This window comes from Xenia sp. Carnegie-2017, unplaced genomic scaffold (genome assembly GCF_021976095.1).
Source record: "Xenia sp. Carnegie-2017 unplaced genomic scaffold, XeniaSp_v1 HiC_scaffold_21, whole genome shotgun sequence".
Classification (NCBI taxonomy): Eukaryota; Metazoa; Cnidaria; class Anthozoa; order Malacalcyonacea; family Xeniidae; genus Xenia; species Xenia sp. Carnegie-2017.
Genome location: NW_025813484.1, coordinates 7660631 through 7686546, shown reverse-complemented (window position 1 = coordinate 7686546; position 25916 = coordinate 7660631). Strand labels below are relative to the sequence as shown.

The 25916-nt window shown below is 35.3% G+C and overlaps 1 protein-coding gene and 5 long non-coding RNA genes across 7 annotated transcripts; 2 read left to right on the top strand and 4 right to left on the bottom strand.

The window, feature by feature from the left end:
• Nucleotides 1–335: 335 nt before the first annotated feature.
• LOC124444235 (stress-70 protein, mitochondrial-like) lies at nt 336–9844 on the top strand. 2 transcript variants are annotated; one of them, XM_046994821.1, is made up of 21 exons: nt 336–610; nt 801–937; nt 1346–1431; nt 2275–2805; nt 2887–3006; nt 3526–3663; nt 3810–3871; nt 4353–4533; nt 4727–4812; nt 4898–5096; nt 5208–5314; nt 5413–5575; nt 5698–5790; nt 5925–6134; nt 6823–7050; nt 7233–7337; nt 7419–7536; nt 7960–8054; nt 8187–8279; nt 8530–8670; nt 8757–9844. In XM_046994821.1, the coding sequence occupies exons 4-21, from the start codon at nt 2767–2769 to the stop codon at nt 8793–8795; spliced, it is 2217 nt and encodes a 738-aa protein (XP_046850777.1). In that variant the 5' UTR covers nt 336–610; nt 801–937; nt 1346–1431; nt 2275–2766; the 3' UTR covers nt 8796–9844. The 2 variants fall into 2 exon arrangements, with proteins under 2 accessions (XP_046850777.1, XP_046850778.1); XM_046994822.1 differs by lacking the exon at nt 7233–7337 and having other exon boundaries at nt 6823–6947; nt 7505–7536.
• On the bottom strand, nt 9265–10215 carry LOC124444252. Its single transcript, XR_006947912.1, has 3 exons — nt 9977–10215; nt 9433–9538; nt 9265–9357 (listed from the first exon to the last, which is right to left on the bottom strand). It is a non-coding gene; the product is annotated as an uncharacterized LOC124444252 (long non-coding RNA).
• Nucleotides 10216–10227: 12 nt separating this feature from the next.
• On the bottom strand, nt 10228–10942 carry LOC124444248. The gene is made up of 2 exons (XR_006947908.1): nt 10814–10942; nt 10228–10708 (listed from the first exon to the last, which is right to left on the bottom strand). It is a non-coding gene; the product is annotated as an uncharacterized LOC124444248 (long non-coding RNA).
• A 352-nt stretch (nt 10943–11294) lies between these two features.
• LOC124444251 lies at nt 11295–18283 on the top strand. The gene is made up of 3 exons (XR_006947911.1): nt 11295–11399; nt 13074–13213; nt 17837–18283. It is a non-coding gene; the product is annotated as an uncharacterized LOC124444251 (long non-coding RNA).
• On the bottom strand, nt 12440–14610 carry LOC124444246. The gene is made up of 4 exons (XR_006947906.1): nt 14274–14610; nt 13490–13577; nt 13105–13194; nt 12440–12708 (listed from the first exon to the last, which is right to left on the bottom strand). It is a non-coding gene; the product is annotated as an uncharacterized LOC124444246 (long non-coding RNA).
• On the bottom strand, nt 15538–16446 carry LOC124444247. The gene is made up of 3 exons (XR_006947907.1): nt 16415–16446; nt 16141–16314; nt 15538–15722 (listed from the first exon to the last, which is right to left on the bottom strand). It is a non-coding gene; the product is annotated as an uncharacterized LOC124444247 (long non-coding RNA).
• Nucleotides 18284–25916: the final 7633 nt, after the last annotated feature.

Here is a 25916-nt window from a genome sequence, read left to right as displayed (position 1 = left end):
TGTAAATATGTCATTCTTTCTGATGATGGTTTTTAAATAAAACCGAAATATTGCAGCGTAATTGTTTGTTTTATAACTTTGTGGTTACATTATGAGTTACACTAGGTTACACTATTTGAGGTTACAAGATGCCCTTTTACGGATTATGCTTATTTTGTTCCAATTAATTATATATGTCTTATTCGACCATTTTATCATATATATATAGTTGTCCAAACTCTTTGGCTCCATATTCAAGTCATTTATGTCTTAAGAATTGGAGCTGCTAGGACCAACATAATTAGTGTTTGTGTTCGATAAAAAGGCCCAGGTTTTGCCGCACTACTTTTCGTCCTCTCTTAGCTTATGGACAGACCTTTTGTGTTCACTATTCAATAAAAACACTATTGAATCAGCAAAATTTTCATTTTGTGGCAACTTATTAAAGTGCCATAGTCACGTTTGCTGCTGTGGAGGTTTCAAGTTGACGTACGTTTCTAAGGAGGAAACAAATTTTTCCGTTCGGTGTACTTTGCATGATTTGCAGATGTTCAATTAAGAAATAAAAGATGTTTATTGTGGAAATGTTAAAACCGAGGAGACCTTTGGGAGTACTCGAAAGCAGATCAGGGTAAAAACATCTTTATGTTTCTTTTATAAACTAACAATAATGTAATAAAGATAAATTCAAAGCAAAGGTTTAAATATTTCCTATAACATGTATTCATGATTCATCTGCAAATACTCTTTGATTGATTTAATTGATGAGGCCAGCTATCAACCAATCAACGCAGGCGTTTTATTGTTTTTATTTTATATAGTGCAAATTTGTCAGTTGTCATTCGGGGAAGAAAAGAATACGAATTTGATTTATTTCTTACACTATTATATTAAAGTGAAAGAATAAGCAGTGTTTCGAGGCGAACACCCTGAAAACTAAGATGGAAACCATTTTGACGTAATTTATTATTATAGAATATAAGATTGTTAGTTGAATTTTCAGGCTTGCATTAGCTAGTTCTTGTAGAAACGACCGTATGTATTGCTCCTGTCATTACGAATAGTTTATGTTCGTAAAAGTTTTATCGTGACTTGACATTCTTCACTTGCAGACTATTTAAGTTTTATAAGATATGCTAATTTTATATGTCAAGGAAATGCTAAATACAAATGAGAAGACATAATTTCGGAGAGTTTAAATCAAATGGGTGAACTACAAATGTAAAAACAGTTGTCCATTTACCGAAATCCACTGTTTTTAATTAAAAATTTTACTTGCATCGTAGCAACAGTTGCTAGTAGCATAACTAATTATTTGCCAACGAATAAAATTTTTTCTATTTCATCAACATTTCTTTTATCTTAGAAAGCAACCTGCAGTGTTTGACTGCGACTCTACGTCTGCTATGATAAGGAGCTTCACAAATTCTAAAAGCAATTACATTGGAACAGGTAGCGTCACTTTTCTCAAGACGTTTTACGGTATATTGACAAATTTCTGATTTGAACAAGTTCTTCACTCCTCTCGACACAGGTACGTCTGATTTATACGAATTTTGCCATATATAAGTAGAGACATTTGTTCAAAGTACAAATTTTTTTAATTGTTTTGTTTCTGATGTCTGATAAAATGACTAACAAAGTGTTCAAAATATATTCCTTACCTAATAACTTGAAATATTTCCAATTTGGTCTCTTTTCGTGTGGTTTTGAATGGAAAGAGGGAACTGAACTATTTTGAAACTTTAAAGGAGTAGTCAGACGTTAACACAACTATCACTCATATGAAAGTGTATATTGTTCTTACCTCATTCGCGAAATCCTAGGTTTCCAATTCAAATTTAACTCAAGAAATAATGCCTTAAATGTGTGTATTTTGCCTCTTGTTCGATCGCCATTGTGTACATGCATGCGAAGCCGCAGTCCAGCAGCGGTTTTCGTCGTTACGTCTCTGCGCGGTGATCGTTGTCAACATTGGACAAAATGTATTAGCAAAGTAGAAATTACGCATAAGCATATTCATAGTTGCATTTTATTTTCTAAGTTTTTAAATTAATTTGCGCAAAAGACGTTTGGAGAACGTCAAAGTGGAAAAATAAAACCAAAAATATCGGTTCTTTAGCGTAGAAAGTTTTTTATGCATAAAAAAGAACCAATATTTTTGCTTAACCTCACAGCTATATTCCGGTATTTTGGTTGATAGATGTTTGAGCTTCATCTAAATTATTAGTGTCCAAACAACAGTGTTTTGTTTGAAACTTTCACAATCCTTGTACCTCTGGCTTATTTCAAAAGATCCCATAGCAGAACTAAGGAATGTTGATGAATCAATTAGGTGCAAGAACTTGTAAAGGAGATATTTGGTCGCTCGCCAAGTAAGGCTGTGAATCCGGACGAAGCTGTTGCTTTAGGAGCGGCCATTCAAGGTGGAGTTCTTGCTGGTGATGTGAAAGATGTTCTTCTGTTGGATGTTACACCTTTATCCCTTGGCATTGAGACGCTTGGGGGTGTCTTTACCAAGCTCGTAGATAGAAACACGAATATTCCTACGAAAAAGAGCCAGGCTCAGTATTTTACCATTAAATTCAGCAAGATTCCTTTGCAATTTACACCACTGTAACATAGCAAATTTCACTTGTACGCTACATACGTATGATGTGATTGAAATCATCACAGTGTATCTATGAAGCTCAATTGCCATTGACTTGATCCAGTTTAAGCATTGTACTTTTTGTACATTTGCAGGTGTTCTCCACCGCAGCTGATCGTCAGACGCAGGTGGAAATTATGGCTGCAGATAATAAAACTTTGGGACAGTTTTCTTTGGTGAGTATTACAAATGTTTACTTATTTTTGTTGAACAACGTCAATGGATTTGATATTTCTAATCGTCATCGTTCGCGTTAGGTTGGCATCCCACCTGCACCACGTAGTATACCACAAATTGACGTCACGTTCGACATTGATGCTAATGGCATTGTCAACGTGTCCGCTCGTGATAAGGGAACTGGAAAGAACAACAGAAAAGTACGTCAGGCTAACGCTTTGAATGACAACGAAAATCTTTAAGACTTCATCTATGCATCTACATCATCTATCCATCTACTTCAATAACACATTTTGTCAAATGCCCATGCATGCAATTTTAATGCGCAATCTCGTATGCTTTACTGTCGTCTACGAGGACTGTAACAGTTCTGCTTTTGCTGTGTTTGTAAAGTATGTACTGCATTGAATTACTTCATAGCTGTAACGTCACCCTGGGGCGAGCGTGATTACAATCGATATGTGATAAACATGTCATCACTTAGTACCTACATACTACTTAGTAGAGTTTTCACGTTCGTATTACGGCAATAGATTTATCCATTTTTCACTAAGACAAACACATGTGTCAATACAACGGTGAAACTGGAGAATATACGTTTTTCAAGTTAAAACCACTGCAAAGAGAGTCAGAAAGAGTCGTTGCAAATGGGAAACTGGGCCGAGTTTGTGATACTGGTTACGCAAGTTCATATCCTATCATAAATTTCATTGCATCAGAACCAAAATTGCCGAAGTCTACTGTGGTTATTTGTACAGCGTGAAATCATGTCTTTTGCAATGGGTTTATCGAGATTTTCAGCAAAGAACGCTCTCAGTACTTTGCGGTGTGCAAATATCACACGTTCGTTTTCGAGGGTAAGAAAAGAATTGCTGGAAAATTGTATAGATTCTGAAATATGTTTTGGCTTGATGGGCACTTTATGCACATGTTCTGTTTTCGTGTGCTTGAAGTATGGCCTCAAAATCATCATTGACTACTGAGATTTTTTGTTTTTGTTTAGATTAATAGAAGTACATTGAGTCAAACAATCTCCACTCATAATGCACCATTCAGATCGTATGCGTAAGTAAAAAGTTTATTTAAAAACTACCAATTAATTATATTAAATTGAAAGGTTGAACGCAAAAACAACTAGCTTACCATTGCAGCTGAAATTTTTTGAAAAGGAGTTTGTGCTCCATTATATGGTTACAAAAAATTGCTTCAGTTAGTTGTTTTCGACAAAATTAAACTGAATGAGCTAACATGACGCTGCATTTTTTCTTAAGAATTTTTATCTTTTGTTTTTGGATTCAATTATGTAATGAATTATCTGTGTATGGATTATGACCCTTCATTTATTTTTTTTTTTTTCGCAAAAACTTAGTGTAAAACATTTATCGTGTATTTTCTCTTTATCAATACAATTCATTAATTTTGATGTTCAAGTGACTTTATAAATGTGCTAACAATTCTGTTAAAAGTACAATGAGCAACTAATTTTACCCACTCTGTAACAAGTCCAACTAGTTTTTCATTTGTTCAAAATTTCATCTACTTTAAGTTCTGATGTACGTGGAGCAGTTTGTGGCATTGATCTTGGTACAACAAACTCATGTGTTGCTGTTATGGAAGGCAAAACACCTAAGGTGATTGAAAATGCTGAGGGAGCAAGGACAACTCCATCAGTTGTAGCATTTTCATCAGATGGAAAGGTGCTTGTTGGAGAGCCTGCAAAACGACAGGTATAAAAAAGCCAATATTGGTTCTTATACAGACTCTGATTTGTAACTGATGCTGTCTTTTGTATAAGCAACATTTATTAGCCTAATCTATATGACTTATGCCTGATTTATTTGATTGTCTTTGTTGATAAAAAGCCAGCAGAATCATTGCAAAAAAAGTGCCAAAGTGATGGATTTAATTGTGAACTTTTAGGCAGTGACCAATCCCCAAAATACCCTTTATGCGACAAAAAGATACATAGGAAGACGCTTTAATGATTCTGAAGTTCAAAAAGATCTGTATGTATATGCTTGTTGTTAAACACTTCATGAAAAAGAATATTTTTTATTGTAACTGAATTTCCCTTTAATATATTTCTTGCAGTAAAAACCTTTCATTTAAAATTGTAAAGGCATCAAATGGCGATGCTTGGTTTGATGTTCAAGGGAAAATGTACTCACCAAGTCAAATTGGTGCATTTGTTTTGATGAAAATGAAAGAAACTGCTGAAAGTTACTTGAACACAAGTGTACAAAATGCAGTTGTCACTGTACCTGCGTATTTTAACGATTCTCAAAGACAGGTAACATAAAATTTGTCAAAGCAAAGATATCGTCATGTCTCAGTCATGTCAAAGTTCAAGTCTTCAGGTTTAATGGCTGTTTCTATGATAACCATGGATTATTTGTTTAAGGCAACAAAAGATGCCTGCCAGATTGCAGGTTTGAATGTCCTTCGTGTCATCAATGAGCCTACAGCTGCAGCACTTGCTTATGGAATGGATAGAGCAGAAGATAAAATGTATGTTGGATGAAATGATATATGACTAAAATTGCTAGTTGTGTTAATTTTTTGGTTTCTAAAATTATGTATTAATGACATCTGCTTTTATTATTTAGCTTAGCTGTTTATGATCTTGGTGATGGTACATTTGATGTGTCCATCTTGGAAATCCAAAAGGGTGTATTTGAAGTGAAAGCAACAAATGGTGATACTTATTTGGGTGGTGAGGATTTTGATAATGCTCTTCTTCAGTATCTTGTAAAGGAATTCAAAAGAGAGGTATGAAATATTTCATCTGCCCAGTATTAAAATAGAAATATCAAATGGTACAATTATTTTAAAGAACCTTGATTTTTATAACTTAAGTTAACTAATCGAATAAATTAAGCTCTCATTTTTAGTCGGGAATTGATCTTACGAAGGATAACATGGCAATTCAAAGATTAAGAGAAGCTGCTGAAAAAGCAAAGATTGAGTTATCGTCGTCCATACAAGTTTGTTTACACAATAATTGATTTGATTGCTTGCACGAAAACGATTGATTGCATGTTTAGTCATTAATTTATCCATTAACAGTTTATTTTAAATGGCATTGCAAAAGTAACTTCACTTCTATCATACTTTATAGACGGATATCAATCTACCTTACATTACTATTGGAGCGTCAGGACCCCAGCACATGAACATGAAATTAACAAGAGCGAAATTCGAGTCACTTGTTGCTGATTTGATTCAAAGAACTGTTGAACCTTGTAAAAAATGTATGAAGGACGCTGACTGTACAATGTCTGATATTGGAGAAGTGTTGTTGGTTGGTGGTATGACAAGGATGCCTAAGGTATCAGTTTGACCTAATCTGTATATTTTGTTTTGACTTGGTCGATGTGTTGAGCTGTGTGACTCCAGAATTTTATCTGGTTTTCAGTTTATTGAATTTCGGTCCATTTTTATTTCAAAAAAAAAACAATAAAAGGAAGAACAATGCATATGTAGTGCTACATTGATCGAATTATGAATATGACGAGTAGACGCCAGAAAGTTGTCCAGTTCAGCATAAGTCAACGTGTGCTTGTTTTCTATGTGTTTTCACAGATCTGTGGTTTTGCTATGTACTGTGCTGATTGCATTCTGTCACAGACCTCACACTACAAATTTGTTTTTTGTTTTCTTTTTTGAAATATTCCCAAATTGGACCCTTTTCTTGTGGTTTTAAATGGAAAGAAGAAACTGAACTATTTTGAAACTTTAAAGGAAGGTGGACGTTTGGAGGACGTCAAAGTGGAAAAATAAAACCAAAAATATCGGTTCTTTGGCGTAGAAAGTTTTTCGTGCGTAAGAAAGAAACAATATTTTTGGTTAATCTCACAGCTATATACCGGTATTTTTGTTGATAGATGATTGAGTTTCATCTAAATTATTAGTGTCCAAAAAGCAGTGTTTTGTTTGAAACTTTTACAATCCTTGTATCTCTGGTTTATTTCAATGGATCCCATAGCAGAACTAAGGAATGTTAATGAATCAATTAGGTGCAAGAACTTGTGAAGGAGATATTTGGTCGTTCGCCAAGTAAGGCTGTGAATCCGGACGAAGCTGTTGCTTTAGGAGCGGCCATTCAAGGTGGAGTTCTTGCTGGTGATGTGAAAGATGTTCTTCTGTTGGATGTTACACCTTTATCCCTTGGCATTGAGACGCTTGGTGGTGTCTTTACCAAGCTCATAGAGAGAAACACGACTATCCCTACGAAAAAGAGCCAGGTTCAGTATTTTACCATTAAATTCAGCAAGATTCCTTTGTAATTTACACCACTTTAACATAGCAAATTTCTCTTGTACACTACATACGTATGATGTGATTGAAATCATCGCAGTGTATCTATGAAGCTCAATTGCCATTGACTTGATCGAGTTTAAGCATTGTACTTTTTATACATTTGCAGGTGTTCTCCACCGCAGCTGATGGTCAGACGCAAGTTGAAATTAAGGTTTGTCAAGGTGAACGTGAAATGGCTGCAGATAATAAAACTTTGGGACAGTTTTCTTTGGTGAGTATTACGAATGTTTGCTTATTTTTGTTGAACAACGTCAATGTATTTGATATTTCTAATCTTCATCGTTCCCGTTAGATTGGCATCCCACCTGTACCACGTGGTATACCACAAATTGACGTCACGTTCGACATTGATGCTAATGGCATTGTCAACGTGTTCGCTCGTGATAAGGGAACTGGAAAAGAACAACAGAGTAAGTACGTCATGGCTAACGGTTTGAATGACTACGAAAATCTTGTCAGCGTAGCAGAGTTTACTACTGAAATATTTACGTGAAAAAGTCAGGCTTTAAGAAAACTAATAGTTTTAACTGATTTTTGCACTCTTCATTTTTTGTTAATATACAAGTACTCATAATTTCTACATTAATATGGATCACATCTTATATAAATCACAGTTCAATTGGTTCAGTGATTGTTGCAGATCTGCTAAAGGGACAACGAGGGGTTAAAGGCATTTAATTAATATGTTTGACAGCATTCCTTGGTTTAAATTTATTTTATGTTGTACACTCATCATCAATTGTTGTGTGCATGTTTTTTGGTTTTGTGATCAGTTATTCAACAGCTATAGTGTTTAGGTGAGTTACTGTTGCATTATTTGATTATTTGTACAGTTGTCATCCAATCTTCTGGTGGTTTGAACAAAGATGAGATTGAAAATATGATTAAACAAGCTGAAATGTATGCAGAAAGTGACAGAGAAAGAAAGGTGAACACGAAAGGAACTGACGTTGTAGTTGAACTGAAGGATAGCTACAGTTTACTCGTTAACCATATGTTAAATGTCTTTGTATAGAGTTTCTCTTCAGCCTTTTCAATATGTTTTTTACACGTTCACTAGGAAAAAACTGAAGCAGTCAACCATGCTGAAAGCATTTTACATGACACAGAATCGAAAATTGAAGAGTTCAAAGATAAGTTGCCACAAGACGAGGTTAGTTTCACTTCAACGTGAACTTTAGCTGTGATCTAAGTCAAAACAATTCATTTACGAGCTACTAGTTTTTGACGTATTTTTTGAAAAAGACCATCGATTAATACTATAACAATAAGAGACACAGTTCAAATACTTTAACTAATCTCCGAATCCATGACAATACCTTATATGTATTGCTTAATACCTTATATGGTATTGCTTGTTATCTTATATGGTATTGCTTATTACTTTATATGGTATTGCTTAGGTTGCCAGTTTGAAGGAGGAAATTACCAAAGTACACGCGGTGTTAGCAAACACCGAGAATTCTTCTGCGGAAGAAATTAAAGAGCGATGTAATGAATTACAACAGAAGTCACTCAAATTATTTGAGATGGCTTATAAAAAGGTACGTATTTTCTTAAAGTCGAGTCAGTGCGGTGCTTTATTTAAATTATTGCACTTGTCCCATTTAACTTTCCTTCGTTTTCCAAGATGGCTTCGGAAGAAGAGGATGGCTCGCAAATAAATTAACAGCCTGAACATGAAAAAAAACAAGGCGAAAACTAAAACGGTCTCCATTTTATTAGTAACATACACTCAATAAACGGAATTTGGTATTGATCACCAACCTTTTCATTTCAAGTTGCATGGTAATATCATCATTCTCATCTTCAATGTAGTATTCTAGTATATTTTCAATAGGTTCTGTGCTTCTTGTACTTGTTGTGAGTGTGATTGAGAGTAGGTACTTTCTGCTTTTGTAACTGTAGTATGATTAATTTGAGGTCTCTGTATGTCTGGTTTTATCACTGTAGTAATCAGGATTATGATCATTAGAATTATCAGACATCTAACAACACAAACGAATGAAAATACACTCTCGAACCTTTGTCTGGGATGGCGAGTCCCCTGCTTTTGTAGAAAACTATTTGGCGTCTTTCTTCAGCTGAGAAGGATGAAATAAAATATTGATCTATTAAAGTGGTATGCATGTAAATTGAAAATCAATGTCACCAATTTGAGGTAAAAACATTAACCTTCTGCAAAATCAGGTACCAGTTTATTAACTATGTCCTGATGAACACAATTGGTTCTGGAAGTTGAAAAGCATAGGATCAAATTTTGCCCACCTCTGGTACTTAAATGAAAATTAAATGGTTCTCCTTACTTAAGATTATACCAAGGATTTGTTTTATGCACAAGCTCATGGCATAGTGGACATTTGTAGTTGCAACGAACTCTCTCAAAATGCTTCACAATACAACTTCTACAAACTTAAAACATAGCCAAGTGTGAAAATTGTGCCATTATCACCCTCTAACCAATGATGGCAACATAAGTGTTGGACTAGCAGTTTGTGAAACACTTGATGAAATACTAACAGACATTCAGTTATTGATGTAGACATTCAGTTATTGTTGTAGCATCAACTAAATATCCTTGGCAAACTGGACACGTGATGTGTGAATTTAGTAATTTCATTTGGATTGACCTTGGTTTCTAAACACAACATAAAGACAACTTGTAATGTCGTGAAATCCTCTGTTATTAAATAAATGGTTATAGTTCACCAGTGCTAATTTGTCAAATTCTTCTTTCTATGACCTCTTAAGACAGACGTAGTGGTTTGTTTGTGTTGTATAAAATACTTAAAAAATATCAACATATATAGCAACTATTCTATAGTAGAAAAAAAGATGACAATTCTTTACCTCTATGGTTGTCATTGACATTATATCCATCATTTTGCATGTGTGCCATGCTTGGGCTTAGCTTGTAAGATCTTGGCTGACCAAGGTTTGCAGTCATTTTAACTGATTTAAATAACATGAGTGAGTGGCTTTTATGATTTAGTAAATTTGATGAAGGAACCTGGATTAATCATTGATAACAATGACATGTACCTAGTGTTGTTGACAAGACATGCACCTGTCTTTTTTGACAAATTAAGTCGAGACTCAAGTCATTCATTGATATTTTATTACTGTCTCTATTTACAAATTTTAAATGTTTTGAAGATTGCAAATGAGTGAAATGACTACAAGAAGAAGTGTATGATCAGTATAAATGAATGTCACAAAGTTACCGAATTAGATCACGTGACTAAAACATCATATCCAAGTCAGTGGATACTGGACTGCTGCTGCACTGCGGTGCACGTGGTGTGGGACAATGCGTGCAAAGAAAAACAACTGTACTGGAACAAAAATTTAATAAATATTTTTAAATATTGAATGTTATAGTGATTAAAAATAAAAGAACGATGAATTATAAAACATAAAAATGCTCTGGGAGGCCACAGAGACTTCAGAAAGTGAATGAACGACTCAATTATCAGCCCATGGTTGTTTTTCTGACGAACCAAATGCAAGATACAAGAGCATTCCAAAAACCTCGATGGCAGCCGTGATATAGAATACAATTGACCATTGACGATGAATATTCTACAAGAAATGTAAGTTATTTTTATACTTTTACTAATGGCTAATTGCATGTTTAATATGCTATTGGATTTAATTGAAATGTTATAAAAGCTCATTTATTCTTACCCCGTGCTCTGTAAGACTTCCAACCACTTCTGGTGAAATAAAACCAGTGATATTACAGGCAAAGTTAGAAATACCCATTAATACACTTGAATACTTTGGTGCAAGCTCGACCAAGTTTGCTCCTGGACCACTAGCTAAAGTTTGATACTGTAATTGCTATGGTTGCTATGACAATAGCAGTTGAGGCATTAGATGCATAAACCATGGCAAAGATAAAGACTCCACCTATTCCAGCACCTAAAGTATGAAGAGAACCACGAAAATTCAATATTGGAGAATAGATACTGTCAATTTCACCTTGTGTATCTCTAAAATAGTTTTGAGTATTCATTTGAACATTCAAATGTTTGTTAGTTTGCATCTTTAAACTTACAGAAAATGATCTGATTGGCTAACATATATAGATATTGACTAATCAGATTATCTTCCGTAAGTTTTGAACATGCAAACTAAAAAAAACACTTGAAAGTTTGTAGGAATATTCTAATGTTCAAATGAATGTTCCAAACTTCTTTCAGAAGAAAGTTAAAATCAACATTATGTTACCATGAAGTTTCATGTCCATTTTAGTACAACTGCTAAGGGGGTGAGTAAAATTTATTTTAAATAAAGCTTAGAAATGATGTTGGTATAATATTAAGAATACAGTTACTTCTCATAATGATGGTTTATGCAACATTTTATTCTCGTTCCCTCAACCACTTCTCTCAAGAGTCAACACTTTTTAAGAGAGTCATACTAATTATTATGGTTGCAAACTTATGAAAAAGCATGTGGTAAAATAAATCTTACCAAACAAATAAGAGAGTTTTCTGGCATTTGTTGTGCTTAAATATTTTCGTTTTCTCAACATATCTATGAAAAATCCCCATGCAGGTGTGAGAAGTCCAGCTACTACATAAGGAATGGAACTAGTGAAACCAATCTGTATAAGAAAAAAACGATATAAGTTCATGATGTTTTTCAAATGTTTTCATTTACTCTTCTCATTAATCTTATCTTACAACTTGTTTTGTTCAATTTATTGCATGCATAGGTCTTATTTCCAACCATTTGAACTTATGACAAAACAAATTCATTGAGGTTATAATAGAAGATTATTCTCTTAATTGAAATTTAAAAATAGGTACACAGAGTACATGTGGGTAGCCTAAATTTGCTCGGAGATGTAACAGATATTTGCAAAGCTAACATTTATATGAAATCCTTTGTTATTGGTTTAGACAACTGTCAGTGAAACAGATGTGGGTTGTTGCATTCCTTTAAGTCATAGCATTACAAATAGCGTTGCTAGTTTAAATTTCCATTAATACATCTTTTTTAAAAGTGGTTTAAAGTACATTTGTTAAGTTCTTTGTTTATATATACATTCAGCCTGAAAAATCATAAAAAGTCCACGAACCGTTGTTATATCTAGTTTATGAACATCCTTGAGATAGCTTGGAAATGAAAACATAAATGTGTAGAAACACCAACAATCCATGAAGACGGGAAGTATGATTGCCCAAACTCTTATCGATGTGAGCATACATCTCCATGGAATTTCACGAAATTTCAACTGTAAATACACACAGATGAACTGTTATGTTACAGATAAATAGTTCTTTCTGATCTGTCATACTTTAAAACTAATTAGTTTCACTACATGTATTGTATTGTTTCACTTCAATTTATGTTGTCTAGTGAATGAAGAAACAGAATATGATAAATAAATAAAGAAAATAAATCAAATATTTAAATTCAAGTAATATTGTTCAGTCATTTTAAGATATTTACTTTAGTTGTCCAGTGTTTTCCAATCTTTTGTATCTCAGATCGAGATATAGTAGGATGATCGGCTGGTTGTTCCACCCCCAGATACAGCCAACATAAATACCAGAGTACTCCTTGTGCTCCTTCAACAAATGCAAAAATGAAAAAATATTTTCTCGTTTAGGTGCAGCAGCTAGAGCAACTTTTTAACTTGGTTTGCTAAGTAATCATCACTTTTGTTATCTCCAGTTGTTTTGTTTTGCGAAATACGTCATGATTCAACAGTCAGTGTTGAAAACACAGGCAATTCCCCTTCCATCGAAATGGCTGAAAAAATATTCTAATGAAATATCTGCCACTCAAGGGTAGGGATTTTCCTATTTTCTGCACTGTGTGACTGGCGTTTTAATGGCACTTGAACGAAAGCAATAAAAGATTATCTTCTGTATGCTAGTATTCTTTGATAATTGTTTTGTAAATTTATGACGTAATGATTTATTTTCATTAGATCCTTGAAGAAGCGATGAATGAAAACTTACCAAAGAAGTAAAAAACGGACGGCCATCCGTATGAACTACCGGCCAGAAGACCACTTATTGAGTTCGCAAAAACTGTTCCCCACAGAAGACCTGCATGAGAGGATCATGGGTAAGTTTTTAAATTGTTGACGACGTTTGTTTATGCAAGATGTAGAAATCAAAATCTACTCATAAAACAGCGCTTTAAATGTTTTTGACGAAATCACAAATTTCGAAAGTACGTAACTAAAGCTCCGTTGCGCGTGCAAGCTCAACAGCTAGCGCTGCAAATTAATATAATATTGAAAATTATATTGATTTATCAGATGCACATACTTTATATGTATCTTACGAAAGCATTTATGTACAACATAAATGACTTCATAAATTACGATCATTCAATCACCTGCATATGAAAAGGTGACGAAAATACTCCTTTCGTAAATAGGTGACCATTTGCTTATTAAATCAATGCTTGAACTCGCCACCAAACCCTGTGGAAAAAAATCACATCATGTACAACTTCATGTAAATATCGAGATTTTTCTTCATAAAATGAATGGTTTGAACCCGGGAGTATCGTTACATGTTTGTACACGTAGATCATCCAGGTTAGTAAAGTCCTGGGAAGAACTGTTCTTGGTGGTGTTGACTGACGTTTCAAAAACCTTAGCGGTGATCATCTTCAAGTGCTGTCACAGTCAACATCAACATCAACATTCTTTCTCGAGACTCAACTAACCTGGACAATCTACGTCAACAAACATGCAAAAAAATTTCTTGCTACTTCCATAGGCTTACCAAGCAAGGAGGGCAGCCAAATTGTTAGACAAACCAGGTTAATCGAGCAATTTTCGATTGGACTTAATGATTGTCGTACATTTAGGCCAAACAATTGACGAAAAATTTTAGCGGATATTGTCGTGGCTATCTACACACTTTCACATAAATGCCCCAGCATTAACTATGTTTAAAACGCATTTAGGGTGACTATGAAAACTTGAATGGAATTTTCCTTAAGATAAAACTGTCTTATCATGTGCATGCTGAATTGTTTTGTGGAATAAAACTGACTAAAGTCGTCGCAATTTAAAGGTATATATAGCACATTCAACGACTAAAATCTCATCTCTATAGTTTGCTACACACTATCAAATAAGCTTTCATAAAGCTAAAAAGTTATACCTTACCAAGAATGCACCTTCCAGTACCCGTAGTACTATGAAGGCACTGACGTTCGCCCTAACGATCAGTGGTGTGAAAAGCGTAAGAACCGAGGAGCCAAAAATTGCAATACCAAGTAGAAATGAACTGCCATACTTTGCGCAAAGCAATCCTGCCGGTATTTGAAGAGCAGTATAGCTCCAGTAAAGGGACGCCAGAATTGTACCTGCAAACGTCTATCATTGTTACCAGTTGATTGCATCTGATATGACATTTTATTACATGGTGCTAATACATGCTGGCGGCATTAGAGTACTGCCATAAGCAATATTAGATGAATTTAGTAAACTTCAAAAATAATTTCTTATTACAACATACGAATGATTCCGCGACATTGTCACGAGGTCAAATAGATTGTTCGCCACCACACAATGTTAAGATCTGAAGCAAATCATTCCATTCTTGTGCACTTACTTTTCTTTACACAACCCCCCCCCTCCCCCCTCCACCTCCGTGTATTTATCTGTGCACAAAACTCCAATTACCCACAGCAGATATATTTTTCACGTGCATTCAACGAAGACGACTTACCTTGAAGTTGTGTGCTCCAGTGGAATTCTGGCTCCTTAAAGAGATAAATGGGACATTAGTCGGTGGTTTTTACCGTAATGCTTTGTAAAATTTCCTGACTTTCACAGACTATTAGATGAATTACAAACGTACTTGGCTGTGTATCAACTACCAGCGTACAATACCGCCGCTACATACTAACGTACTTGGCTGTGTATCAACTACCAGCGTACAATCATGCCGCCACATACTAACGTGCTTGGCTGTGTATCAACTACCAGCGTACAATCATGCCGCCACATACTAACGTACTTGGCTGTGTATCAACTACCAGCGTACAATCATGCCGCCACATACTAACGTACTTGGCTGTGTATCAACTACCAGCGTACAATCATGCCGCCACATACTAACGTACTTGGCTGTGTATCAACTACGAGCGTACAATACCGCCGCCACATACTAACGTACTTGGCTGTTTATCAACTACCACATACTACCACATACTACCGCCGCCACATACTGTATCATTTGCGAAGGAAAATCAAAATTGCCAAAGCTGTGATGAAAAACTGCAGCAGTAAACAAGAAGTCGAATTTGAAGTCTAAATCTAAACTTTAGCTTCTCATCTATATGTACGTATGGATAAGAGCAAGCATTGCATTCTTTTCTTGCCTCGTCTCTTGATAAACGAGATTCCGTTGTGTTTTGCTGGTCATCTTCTCCGTGCGTCATTGCTACAATGGTCACGTTCACACACATCCTTATGCAATACATGTTGAAATTAGCCAGTGCAATCATAACTAAAATTATGAAACGTTTAGGGATTGCTCGAAATATCCGTATCCCAGTGACTGGTCTTGATATCCTAGTTTGCGTTGTCGCTTCTCCGTCACTTATTTCACTGTTGAAACGGGTGAAACGATTGTGTTATTACATGTGGATGGAAGGATTGAATGGTGTTCAAACAGGGTGAAATAATCGTCATTTTACATGTGGATGGAAGGATTTGATGGGATAAGAAAGGTTCAGCGCATGCTCAGCTGTTAATCAACCATCAAGTTATTTTCTATTGGATTCTAAGCGCTTTAATTGTGTAGATGAATAGAGAAAGTGAAAATTTTGTTGATAAAAAGCACGCTTTGTGGGACACAGTTCAACTCGAGTCTACTTCACTTATCGCAAATGTGAATGGACGAATAGAACATGGGTATAAATAATGCCTATGACGGAAGTCTTCAGTTGGAAGTAGCAAGTTTTTAAGCCATCAAACTAATGATTTAGTCTATCGTGAACAAATTATACAATAAGCATGTTCTTACCAAAGTTCAATTTCTTCATCGTGGTGTGCCTCGCCATCCGATTGTGGACCTAAAAATCTACCCATTTTGTCATGAAGTTTTTTCGATGGTTCGTAAGATTCCTCCGTGAGAAGCTTCGTTAAGTCATTTTGGTTTTCCTCCTCAATTTCACCTTCAGAATTCATTCTTGATCAACTGCTCAATGTTAAATTCAAAATTGAAAATATTTTAGATGCGCAGGACTTAGCGAAGTATATAACTTTTTGTAGATTGTCATAAATTGTTATCGTCTTACCATTCGAGATCAACCTGATTTCTGGATATGATATTATTATTCTACCGATTTATCTTCATGCAGTCATTTAAAGAGGCTACGATACTTAATGAAACTAGAAGTGGGATCGACGCTTTCTAATAGAAATAAAATGCCTTTCGAATTGAGAAAATCAACCAAATCTTTTAAACTCTACTTACTGCGATGTCTTTCTTGTTGACAACAATTGCAGCAGGATACAGTTTATTAAAGATTTACATTATAATATCGATACAGACGAGGATATCTCTCGCTGACCTAAGCTTTAAGTGAAGGAAGAAATTGATGCCGAAGAAACGAAGAAATTACAGATGAATCAATAGAACATTTCTTCAATATTGTCTTCTAGTTTCATTTGAAAATTGTAAATGAAAATTGTTATTGGATCCAAAATTTTATAATCAAAGTTTCAAAGGTGTTTCTATTGTTTCTAAAATTCTAGTCAAGATAAAGTGCTAAATTTTGGATATTGAACCATCAACTATGGTGTAGTTTTTTACTTTTTTCAAATCAATAGTTAATTGATTGAAGTTTAATTAGCATTTGTAATCATGTGTGTTTGTTGCAAAATGTTTCAAAATGAGTTCATCCATTTCATCCAAGTTGTGATTAAACAATTTTAGCAGCTGATGACATATTTAGAAGCATTGGAATTTTAAATGTGGTGAGACTCGTTGATTTGGTTTGTGTTGCTTTGCTCTCCATTTTTGATGCCTTTTCTAGTAACAAACAGTTGCAGTGTTGTTTTCTAATTAAACCGTTCTCTAATAATTGTTGGTACCATTGAGGATTTTGTTCATATTAGTCTTGTTTCGTTTAAGACTTGCTAGAAACATCAAAACTTATCCATTATTTAGAGCTTGACAAGTTAGTACATAGAAAGGTTTTTTCATTTAGGATGCAAGCAAGTTAGATGATGACGTCATCATGTATAGACCACACTCTCGTAACGTTAAACAAGTATAATTTCATCCATTCAGAAACAACAGTTTTTTTTCCTCGAGTATTGATGGATATTTGAGACGTGAAATTTCAATGCTTTTACTTTTGGTTGGCAGACGTACCGTAGATAAAGACTTCATAGCTATTTAGCACCTTCGTTGTCTAAAAACTTGGTAGCATTTCATTGCGCATCCAGAACATTGCTTTTTTTATACTGTTCAACCATAATGGTATTTTCCATTAATGTTCACGATACAGGATTAAGGTACATTTTTATTTTTTTGTTAAAAGCACTGTTGCTTTATGAGAAGACTGTTGGTGTTGTTGTTGACTGACGTTTTGACAACTTTAGCCGTATTAACTCTACTAACCTGTACTATCTACATCCACAAACATGTAACGATATTCCCAAGTTCAAACCATTCACTTTATAAACATATATGAATGTTTTTCTAATTATAGATTCAATTTTATCATGTGGAACAAATGGAAACGTCCCCACTGTTGGAAAAGTTTGATCCAAACTTCACCACAATCACATCAATAAATGTTTTTCATCCGACAAAGAGCATTCTTGGCGCTGGAAATTCTAGTGGCAAAATTTATATATGGTCAGATTAAAAATAATCCTTGTTTTATTTTATCCCTTATTACTCAGGGAGATTTTTTTACGTATAGTTAGTTAGATGAATGGGTTTTCAAACAATCCATTTATATTGTTTTCATCTTTATGTGGAAATTATAATTTCTTTCAAAGTTAAATTTCTTCTTAACCACACGGTATGCAGTGGTTGCCCAGATAGTGGGGCACAAAGCTGCCACACTTGATCAACTACGGTGATCAAAAACTCAACGGCAACAAACAAAACTTCACGGCAATAAACAAAACTTCACGGCAACAAACAAAACTTCACAGCAACAAACAAAACTCCACGGCAACAAACAAAATTCCACGGCAATAAACAAAATTCCACGGCAATAAACAAAACTTCACGGCAATAAACAAAACTTCACGGCAATAAACAACACTCCACGGCAACAAACAAAACTTCACGGCAACAAACAAAATTCCACGGCAATAAACAAAACTTCACGGCAATAAACAAAACTTCACGGCAATAAACAACACTCCACGGCAACAAACAAAACTTCACGGCAACAAACAAAATTCCACGGCAATAAACAAAACTTCACGGCAATAAACAAAACTTCACGGCAATAAACAACACTTCACGGCAACAAACAAAACTTCACTGCAATAAACAAAATTTCACGCCGAAATAAACAAAACTCCACGGCAATAAACAAAACTTCACGGCAACAAACAAAACTTCACGGCAACAAACAAAACTTCACGTCAACAAACAAAACTTCACGGCAATAAACAAAACTCCACTGCAATAAACAAAACTCCACGGCAATAAACAAAACTCCACGGCAATAAACAAACTTCGCGACAACAAACAAAACTCCGCGGCAACAAACAAAACTTCACGGCAACAAACAAAACTTCACGGCAACAAAAACTCCACGGAAATAAACAAAACTTCACGGCAACAAACAAAACTTCACGGCAATAACCAAAACTTCAAGTAAATGAAAATGTTTTTGGACCGCATTTATACCGGAGAGGAAATTCGAACATTGCTTGAACTGTCATTTATATTTTAAGATTTGCAATCTGAAAACAGCGAGTCGTCTACTGAAGAGCTAAGAGAAGAATTCAATGAGAAAGCGACTATAAATTACTATTTTAGTTGTGGGTATGAGTACAATGAAATCCTTGGCTTTTTATCGAAGCACCACGGTTGAAACATGAGTTACAGTACACTTCTCAGACGCTTGAAAGATTATGGTCTTCAACGTCGACATGTAAAAGATTCTCCCAACTTCAATAATACATTTCAGAGGGTTCTGACAAGAATAAGAGAGCTAGTTATTGGTCCAGAGAATTCCATGAGCTACAAAGCGGTTTGGCGTTGTCTGCAATGGAAGGACTGAACGTTCCACGAGCCATTGTACAAGACTTGCTTAAACAATGGATCCTGAAGGAACAGAGCTTCGAAGGAAACATCGTCTTAAAAGAAGAGTATATAAAAATCCTCGACGTAATCAAGCATGGCACTTTGACGGATATGATAAATTAAAGCCTTGGGTATTTCCGATTCATGGCGCCATTGATGTTTCAGTAGGAAGATACTTTGACTTAACGTCACCCGTTCCAACAACTGACAATGTTGCACGCATGTTTGTCACAGCGATTAGAGAATTTGAAGGCTGTCTAGTTCAACTAATAAGTTATTTAGGGACTGAAAATAGGTTAGTGGCTTCTAGTTGGTCTTATTTTAGAGAGACGATTGATGCTCATCATTATGTTGCTTCACCGCGAAATCAGCATATTGAATTTCGGTGGTCGTATTATGGTAGACTTCATTCAATTGTTGGAGAAATTTCTTTGCTGATATGGAGTCACAGGAAATTTTGGAATAATCAAGTGAACTTCACATGGAATGCCCTTGGTACTGCTTCGCTGACGTCATACAGAGGCATCTTAATTTTATTAAGAATCATTGGAATAAGGTCAAGACATGACACCGTTTCCGGAAGACCGAATTCACTTTTTTTCTCCCAGAGCAGCACAATGGGATCGATAATTTGATTTTTAAAGTTCCAAACGCAGAAATCGTATACGTCGAACAACATATTTTACTTCAGCAAGTATTGAGTACCAAGAGTATTTTGAATATGCAAGAACAACACTTGCACTTTCACAACCAACAAACTGGGAGGAAGCATTGGCATTGTACATGACTCTTACTTGTGTTGCTCCTCTAATTGTAAATAACCATTTTTTTCAACTAGCTCAAATCATTTCAAACATCTCAGTACCAATGTTAATTGTAAATGGATGGAATTAAAAACATCAAAAAAGTTTTTTTTAATATTTTCATGTGCAACACAAAGTATGAATAAAGAAGAGCTCGTTGACTCCCTGCAGTATGCTTCTTATTCATCACAATTAAGTTATCACACAGCTCTGGTGAGAAAAATGTTGTGCAGAAAGAATGCATTTTTCTTTTGAATTATTATTATTTATATTAATGTCGTTGTGGATATAACGGACGTCGAAAATAATAAAAAATAAACCAATTTGTTGACGTGACTCAATTCTTTTCTAACACTAATTTCAACATGGTTGAATCTTGTATGCTCACTGATTTTTCAGTTTCCTTAAAATGGTTTTCCTACTCCTCAGTTTCCCGATTCCCAGGTTGCCTTCAAGAACTTAGGCTCTTTTACAACTTCTGGCTAAAGGAGTGTCTCAATTCATTGGTGTCAACGCTATAGCAGTGCACCATCGACTAGATCGTTCAAAACGTGATGTTATTTGTCCAATCAGAATTGATATGCAGAAGATAATTACTCGTCTCTCCCACGAGAAACTCGTTACAAAATTCGTTGCAATTCGAGATTAATGTTGCCCGCGCTTAGTTCCAAGTATATATAACTGAGAGTACGTTAATTTACACTTGTTCATATAATTTTAAAATGTTTATTTCTTTTAAAAAGTTTATCTAAAAAGGTTGATTTTATTTTAAAAGGTTGAAAGTAAAACAAAATCATTATTAACGTTACTCTCATGATCAAAGCCTAAATACACCAGAGATACTTAACCGCTAAATATGTTAAATATTGAGAAGTTATAAAAATCTAGTTGTAAAAAATGTAAGAATACCTTTTCACTCACTATTGTAGTGATTAAAGACAGATACGGTGCTGGTGTGGCACATAAACGGAGTTGCCCACAATGTGGTTGTGAAAGTGAGATTTTGAGGGCTGGTGTTTACAGTTCAGCTAGTGGTTGCATAAGTGCTTATTCTGAGGATGAATCATTCACTTGCCCTGAGTGTATTTATTATGCTGAACACAAAGGTATATAACTAGGAAAACAGCAATTGACGCAATTTTATTAATGAACTTCAGTTATTTAGCTACCACTCACTAGAAACTAAAGAACAAATTTTATTGATTTACAGAGAACATATTAATTCCTACTTTTCTTTTTATCCAAGATAACTTACATATTTTCATGGAGGTAAATCTGATGTACCATTCTGAGGGAAGATGTGCCTCTGTTGCGCAAATAGGCAGCAGTCAAATGTGAATTTTTTTAGCTTGTTATCTTTTAGTAGCACAGATATAAGTAGCTTTTTAGAAATATGCACAGAAATTCTACAGTAGCTCGAAACATATTAGCTTGTAACAATTCTATCTCTTTTGGTTATATAAACTTAATTATAAACACTGAAAAAATTCTTTGCATGGCAAAGTGCAAGATATCTCACATATGATGAAGTGCTATATGCTGCTAAAGAAAGCTTGGCAAAAACTCAGTACATTTCAATGTTGTAATTAATGCTTATGACATGATATTGTATCATGAGCATAGTATGAAATATTACTGTGCTTTTTTGCTGATTTCATTTAGAATAATATCCCAATTGCTTAGTTTATCTGTTTTTCAGGTCTGCAAGATACTAAATGTAAAGTAAAAAGTTTTTAAGGTTTCATGAAAGCTAAAGGAAGCGAATGGAAAAGTAAAGTCACCAGAAAAGAAAAAGTAAATAAAGACGTTGAGGTAGTAATTAACATTGGCCTAATGCAATACAAAGATGTCTATCTTAAACCAGTTAGAGGAGAAAGGATAATAATATAAGTTTCTGCTATGGCAACATACAAGGATATACTAGTAGTAGTTTCGTATGGTAGTCACACCTCCATGTGTGTCTCATCAAGCCATCTTACGAAGTCATTATCTGCTTTATGCACTGTTGCGTAGCCGCCTTCAATGCGTGTGAACGGACATTGCAGGATGATATGGTCCATATTCTGGTTGGTGGCATTACATGATGGGCAAGTTTGTGAGTCCCATCGGTACAGGTTGTTTGCTGTTCTGCCCTGTTTCGATCTTATTCGGTTACAAGTGCTCCATTGTTTACGAGTTAGCTTCTTGAAACCAGGGAGAGGGACATTTGTTGGATCTTTAATTTGATCAGCACCCCTTGGTTTATTTTCGGACCATTGTTCCTTCCATGTATTGTTGAGGTCAAACGATTAAATCTTGGAGTTATAAAAAGGTTTTCGTGATTTAAGTCTCGAAGTAGTTGGGGCAGACTGGATAATAGTTTTTAGTGGAGTGTCAATTAGTGTATTTTCAATGCGATGATGTTGTTTCTGTGTTGCTTCCTGTCTGCGTATATTAGGTGTTGGGGAAGATAGCTTAACGTTTGAAAAAGTCAAAGGCATGTTGTTGAATGATGTGGACAGAATGGGTGATGAAAGGAAGGATGAGGATGCCTATTCCGTTCAAAGAGGTAGATTCAACAATGACAAATCAACTCATGGAAAAGGGAAAGAACGAAGGGATTATAAGGAACAATTTCAAGGAGTTTGTCACAATTGCAAGAAAAAGGGACACTTTGCCAGAGACTGTCCAGAACGTTATAGAAGAGGTAATAAGCAACAACATGGTGATCAAAATAAGGGATCCGTCCATTGTGCAGAGAAAGATGAAGCTAATCTTGATCAAGAAGCTTTAATTACATCCAACTGTGGAGATAATGTCCACTGGATTGTAGACTCAGCACATGACATACCAAAAGAACTGTCTATATGATTATGTGGATTTCAAGAAGCCATGCATTGTAAACCTAGGAGATGATCGAACCATATCAGCGTATGGAAAAGGATCATACAATATTTTGGCAGATATCAATGGTCGTACCCAAAATATTAGTCTTCGTGAAGTACTGTATCTTCCAGAATTAGGAAAAAACTTGTTATCTGTAAGAGCAATGACAAGATTGGGCGCCTCAGTAAAGTTTCAAGAAGATGAATGCTTAATCTCAAGAAATGGAAAGTTATTGGCAAAAGGTGAGATGTGTGGAAAATTATTTGTGTTAAAAACTATCGGTGATGAGCAAGTCAATGTTGCGAAGAAAATGTCTCAGGGAGGATTATGGCATTGTCGGTTTGGGCATTTGGAATATGATAACATTTCGAAACTTGCTAAAGGTAATATGGTTAAAGGAATGAATAATTTTCAAGAAGATGAAATCAAGTCTGTGTGTGAATCATGTATTGTGGGGAAACAACATAAGACTCCCTATCCAAAGAACGTCCCTCACCGAGAAGAGAAGTCATTCGAAATTGTTCACAGTGATGTGTGTGGTCCAATGGAGATACCATCTCTTGGAAAATCTTTATATTTTGTCACATTTATTGATGACCTTTCCCGATATACACAAGTATATTTCATCAAACAGAAAAACCAAGTCCTGGAAAAGTTCAAGGAATTTGTAAACTATGCTGAGAATTCTGGAAAGAAGGTGAATATCTTGCGCACTGACAATGGAGGTGAATACTGTTCTAAAGAATTCAATTCATACTTGAAAGAAAAAGGCATAACACATCAAACCACTGTCCCCCACAATCCAGCACAAAATGGAGTGCCTGAACGGATGAACAGGACACTATTGGAAGCCGCTCGATCGATGATGGCTCATGCAGACATTCCCACTGATTTCTGGGCTGAGGCTGTGAGTACAGCAACCTATATAAGAAACCGAAGTCCTACTACTGCTGTGAAAGAGGTAACACCATTTGAATGTTTCTTTGGATATAAGCCAGATGTGTCAAGCATGAAGGTATTTGGTTGCTTAGCTTATGCCCATATTCCTAATATCAAACGGAAGAAATTAGACGCTAAATCGTCGAAATGCATATTTGTGGGTTATCCTGAAGGTACAAAAGGATTCAAATTGTACAATCCAGAAACAAAGTCATTCATCAAGAGCCGAGATGTAATTTTTGATGAATGGAAGTTTTACAACTTTGACAATAAAAATTCAAACGCTGCTAATACATTTGAGATACAGATACCTTTTATGCAAACTGATGATGATAACGTGGAAAATGATGATCTTGCTGTAAGAGAAGATAATATTTTTCATCCTGAACCTAATAATCCAGTGGGAGAAACGTATGAAGAAACTTTTATGCAACAAGTTAAGAATCTGAATTCGCGAAGAGAACGAAGACCCCCTGTTAGATACCCCGATGAAGAGGTATATGTTGCAGATGATCTCACTGCAGATATTAATGAACCCAGGAACATTAATGAAGCACGGTCATGTGATCATTAAAAGGAATGGATTGAAGCCACTGATGCTGAGTAAATTTCACTGATGGAGAATAAAACGTGGGAGCTGGTAGCTTTACCCAGTGGAAAGAATGTAGTTGGAAGTAAGTGGGTTTTCAAAGTCAAGCGGAATGCTGATGGATCGATTGAGAAATTCAAAGCGCGTCTGGTAGCCCAAGGATACTCGCAAGCTGCGGGAGTTTATTTCCAGGAGGTATTCTCGCCTGTGATACGCAACACTTCAATGAGGTCTTTACTTGGTCTGGCTAACTCTCTGGATTGGGAAGTTCATCAGATGGACGTAAAGTCAGCGTTTCTACAAGGATATCTTAATGAAGAGATTTACATGCGTCAGCCAGATGGGTATGTTGATAAAGGTAATTCTAATCATGTATTCAAACTGAAAAAGAGCTTGTATGGCTTAAAACAAGCGGCTCGATGCTGGAATTCCTCAATAGACTATTACTTGAAGACAAGTGAGTACAAACAAGCCGATTCAGACCAATGTTTGTATATGAAATCGATCAAAGCAATGGATGGAAGAATCAATTTTATCATCCTGTCTATTCATGTAAATGATATTTTACTTTTCTCTAACAATATCGATATGTTAAATAAAGAAAAGTTATTAATTGGCAAACGATTTAAAGTTCAAGACTTGGGTGAAGTGAACTATGTTCTCGACATGGTAGTTAAACGTGACCGGAAGTCAAGAAAGCTGACCATTAGCCAACCAAAATATCTTGAAGGTATTCTCAAGAGATTTAAAATTGAAAATTGTAAACCTGTCAGTACAACAATGGAAGCAGGAAAACAGTTTTGTGCATTACCCGAAGATGAAAAGCCCATTAATGTTCAAGAGTACCAAAAGATGATTGGATGCCTTACATATGTTTCTACTGCAACACGTCCCGATTTAGCAAGTGCAGTTGGAATTCTGACAAGATACATGTCTAGACCTGGAATGGAACATTTCAAAGGAGTAAAAAGAGTTTTAAGATATATTAAAGGGACTATTAATCATGGTCTAGTATTTAAAGCTAATGGAGAAAAGCAAATGAATATTGGATATTCTGATGCTGATTGGGGAAACGATTTGGATACCAGAAGATCAATATCTGGGTATGTGTTTCAAGTCAAAGGAAGCACCGTAAGTTGGTGTAGCAAAAGGCAAACATGTATTGCAAGGTCTTCAACCGAAGCTGAATACGTCGCACTAAGTTTAGCTACACAAGAAATTGTGTGGTTGAAGAAGCTCCTACAAGATGTGAATGTAAGATCAGAAAAATCATTGGTTATTTATGAAGATAACCAAGGAGCTATCGAACTATCAAAGAATGC